General features: G+C 50.2%; 1 protein-coding gene across 1 annotated transcript; it reads left to right on the forward strand.

Annotated features, from left to right (window-relative positions):
* The first annotated feature begins 3,263 nt into the window (after positions 1–3,263).
* On the forward strand, positions 3,264–3,875 carry ascl1a (achaete-scute family bHLH transcription factor 1a). The gene has a single exon (XM_020514574.2). It carries the CDS (start codon positions 3,264–3,266, stop codon positions 3,873–3,875), a length of 612 nt encoding a protein of 203 aa, XP_020370163.2.
* Positions 3,876–4,485: the final 610 nt, after the last annotated feature.

Here is a 4,485-nt window from a genome sequence, read left to right on the forward strand (position 1 = left end):
TCCTACAAAGAGGCAAGCCTGTGCAGGTACCCATAGCCAACCCTTTAGTTTTTAGGAGGTGGGAGGAATCAAAGGAAAAGTTGTTGAGGGTCCTCCAGTCCTCTAGTCCTACTTGCCTGCACATGGCCCACATTTCTCTAAACCTTTCCTATTCATGTACCTGTCCAAATGTCTTTTAAATGCTGCATCTATCACTTCCACTGGCAGTTTACTCCATAGACAAACTGCTGTCTGTTTGAAAAGTTGCCCGTTAAGTCCCTTTTAAATCTTTCTCCTCTCGCCTTAAAAATATGGCCTCTAAGTTTTGAACTCTCCAACCCTAGTGTTGAAGTACTGTAGGTAGTTTGGGTTGGTGGGGGCAGTTTGGATGTCAGTATCACTAGACCCATGTTCAATGGAGTGTCCAGTTTATGAATCTCCTCAGAAACATGTGGACTGCGATCGGAATTTACCAACTCAGCCCTGGGCTGAAACTGCCCAGACATAGTCGGTAAGGAGAAGGTAAAAGTGCCCTAGTCCAACTGGACCAGAGGGCTGCTCCCTCATTAGAGAGAGAAATACTGGTGGTGGTTTAACCTAAGGGTCACCATGTATCATGCAAGGGGAGAGGTTGAAAAGAAGAGCCCTTCATAGTAACCTCAGCCAGTGTGGGAATTGGGCCATTCAGCAACATTGAAATGTTAAATTTTATTCATAGACTTGAAAGATAATATAGGCAATAGGCAGCCCCCGAATGTAACTTTTATGCTTAACTTTCAACTCTTTCTATTTAAAGCAAGTGTTGTAATAACTGACTCTTTCAGTTTCTCGGTCTGTTTAATGAATTGCAAATAGATCCCAATAACAGAAATGTATGTACAGAAGGTTCGACTCCACCCTTCTCTTGTTAAAAATTACCCGAAGAACCCACTCCAATCATGAAACTCTCTTATCATTTCCAAGGAGGCTTTACAAAACACTAATTAGGTTTCAGAAGCCGCTTGACAAGACGTGGAAGATAGTTATTTTGGAGGGGGACGCTGGGGAGAGAGTAAAGGACCAACAATTACGAGCTACAACAAAGGAAAATGGCTTTTGAATGGAAAGCAGGCGTCTGGGTAGATTGAGAACCAGTTTCAATGTTGAGTGCTACGTGACCAGCAGAGAGGAACAGGGAGGAGAGAAATGGTTGTGGTGGGTGGGGAAACCCTTAATTGTGGTGCTTTCTCTCACTTCTGTTGTAGAGAGGGTGGGCTGAGAGAGTTTTAATTTTCTTGCATGGGGAAGCACGTGTCTGAAAAGCGGCCGGATCGTTGGACTGTGACAATGAAACGACACACGAGCCGAACCTTGCGAGACATTTTCTCCGGTCCCTAGAGATCACACTAATTGATCTCTCCCTCTCTCGCCGAGGGAACAGAGTGGAAACGGGAGAGGGCAGGCTGTTTGGGGAAAGTCGCGTTCGGTGCCAAGTTTCAGTGAAATACGTGTCAGGCTGGGGTAGGGGTTGTGGGGGGAAAGAATGTAGGAGCTTTAAAACTTCAGGAACTGTCCACTGCTTTGCATACACAAACTGGAAGTTATTCCATGGTCAGTTTAGTGAGATGTCGATGTGTACCTTCCTTGCGGGTGGGGTTGTGGGGGACGATGGGAACATTGTATTTAACAGGGAGGCGCATACACAAACAACTTATAAACTATATGTACTGCTCCATTCCATACACAGTCAGAAGTCACACGACACCAGGTTAGAGTCCGAAAGGTTTATTTGAAATCACAAACTTGCGCTGCGCAGCTGCCATAGGTTCACCTGACGATGGAACAGCGGCTCGAAAACTTGTGTTTTCAAATAAGTCTTTGGGACTATAATCTGGTGTCGTGTGACTTCTGACTTTGTCCACCCCCAATCCAACACCAGCACCTCCACATCATCTCATACTATACTACTACTACATATAAATAACTTTTATAAACAATACGTATTGTTCCACGTCATATTGACATAACTACCTTAAACTCTATAAATACTTCCATAGCAAACATGCACACGATTGTAAGATATATTTACTGCTCAATACTGCACACACACAACTATAATGCTCCATACGATATATGGGCAACTACTATAGCCTACATATACCGATCTATACCATACCTACACAACTACTGCAGGCAAAATATACATTACTGCATACACAACCATATAAACTGTACTGATTGATATTTTATCATTGACACAACTTCGATAATCTATATGTACTGATACGATAGAATACATATGCAGCGATAATAAACTAAATATAATGTATATAATTTTCTTAACCAAACACAGACATCGTTTATAAACTACGTGTATAAACCAGCTTTCAGTTCCTGGTGATCTGGGATATTAAACACTAGTGGACAGCAAGAGAAACATTAAAATTGCGTTGTAAAAGTCGACTTCCCAATCGCTAGTCAGTCTCCAGGTTAGCCTATAGAATATCGAGGCCAGTGGAGAGAGAGAGTAAGCATGTGTTACTCCCTGCGCTAGGGCCGATCACAAGCCACACTTTGCTGGGCGTCTGTATTTTTCCCTTCCCATTGAAACTTTGCAATTGAATGCTTGGTGGGGCGTGAGCTCTATCTTGATGCTGCAGCCTGTGGGTTGGGGGGGGGGGGGTGGGGGGGGGGTTGGGGGGGGGAAAGGAGGCGCAGTTGTGGTGGTGTGGGGGAGGACGGAGATTCGCTGCTCCTTGTTTATTCTGGGATTGGGCACGGCACGCGTCCGGCGCACGCCCGGGGGAGACAACGGGGAGTTGGGGAGGGCGGAGAGGGAGGTGAGGGAGGGGGGGGGGGGTTGGGGGGGAGACGGTGAGGGTGAATGGGCGGAGCTGCGGCGCAAGCCTGCGGTTTGAAAAGGCAGCGCCTGGGAGCTGAGGGGTTTCAGTGCAGCTCCGAGCAAAGAGGAGTGTGTGTGTGTGTGTGTGAGACAGGGAGCTGGGCTTAGCAAAGAAGAGCGAACAATAAAAGCACAGACAGACACAGAGAGAGAGGGAGAGAGAGAGAGAGAGGGGGGGAATCTATAGAGACGCTGCCCCGAGTCAAGATAAAGGGCGCACGGCGCAACACGCGAACGCCACGAGTTGGGCGCACGGCCGGCGGAGTCTGCACCGTTTGCACCGCGGATTTTCCCCTCCTTCCCTCTCAGCATCCCTCCCCTCCACCCACCCCTCAATCCACCCTCCCCCTTACCCTCCCCTCCAGCACTACCACCCCCCCACCCCCACCCTCAGCAGTCTCCGATGCCCAGAATGGGGAGCAGTGTGAAGAGACTGACCAGCCAGCAGACTTACCCTCAGCCCGCCTGCCTTTACGCCGCTGCTCCGCCGAATGTGCAGGAGGTCCGCCTGGAGCCGCAGCAGCAGCAACAACAACAACCCGGTAGCGCCGGCCCGTCCTCCAGCAGCAAGCTGAAAAGGCAGCGCTGCTGTTCGCCTGAGTTACTGCGCTGCAAGAGGCGCCTGAATTTTAGCGGTTTCGGCTACAGTCTCCCCCCGCAGCAGCCGGCAGCCGTGGCCCGGCGGAACGAGAGGGAGAGGAACCGGGTGAAGCTGGTTAACCTGGGCTTCGCCACCCTCCGGGAACACGTCCCGAACGGCAGCGCCAACAAGAAGATGAGCAAAGTGGAGACGCTGCGCTCGGCGGTGGAGTATATCCGTGCGTTACAGCAGCTTCTGGACGAGCATGATGCAGTGAGCGCGGTTTTCCAGGCCGGCCTGCTCTCCCCCACTCTCTCCACCGAGATCAACTCCATTGCCAGCTCTCCTGTGTCCTCCTGCTCCTCTGAGGAAGTACCGAGCGAGCCTCTGAGTCCTGAGGAACAAGAACTCCTAGACTTTGCCAGCTGGTTTTGAGCGCTCTCTCTCTCTCTCTCCCTTTCTCTCTCTCTTTCCCTCTCTCTCTCTTCCTCTCTCTCTCTCTGTCTCTCCCTGCAGCAGGTTTGGACTTTAATGACCCCTCCATATTGCGATGCCAAACGAGAACTATACCTCCAGGCCCGCCCGAGATTCGGCTCCATTTCAAGGGCGCAGGATACTGGAAGGAGGAAGTGTTGACATTTACGCCCGGTTTTGCGCTCCCTGCCCGCCTTAGATGTCACTGTCGTAACCCGCCCAAAGTGAGCTGGGGTGGAGGGGGTTGAGGTGGGAGATATTCCTGAGAGATCGGAGCTCCCCCCACTCCCGGGGAGGAGGAGAGGGGGATAGATACAGAATCCCACTCTGGTTGTGTGGAAGCAGCGGATATCTCAGGAACTGGTTTCCCTGTCTCGATGGCCCGAATGGCTGCCTTCTGCGCCGTCACTATTCTGGGACTCTGGAAACAAGAATCTCTCTCTCTTTGAAAGCAAAATACTCTGGACGCTGGAGACCTGAAACAATTCGACAACTGCTGGAGAAACTCAACGGGTCTGGCAGCATCTGGAGAGAGAGAGAGAAACAAGAGTTAATGTTTCAAGACTGGGGT

Source organism: Rhincodon typus, chromosome 18 (assembly GCF_021869965.1).
Source record: "Rhincodon typus isolate 14 chromosome 18, sRhiTyp1.1, whole genome shotgun sequence".
NCBI lineage: Eukaryota > Metazoa > Chordata > Chondrichthyes > Orectolobiformes > Rhincodontidae > Rhincodon > Rhincodon typus.

Bases quoted from the DNA above. Each gene is read 5' to 3' on its own strand.
- ascl1a (XM_020514574.2), top strand. From the start codon at position 3,264: ATGCCCAGAATGGGGAGCAGTGTGAAGAGACTGACCAGCCAGCAGACT.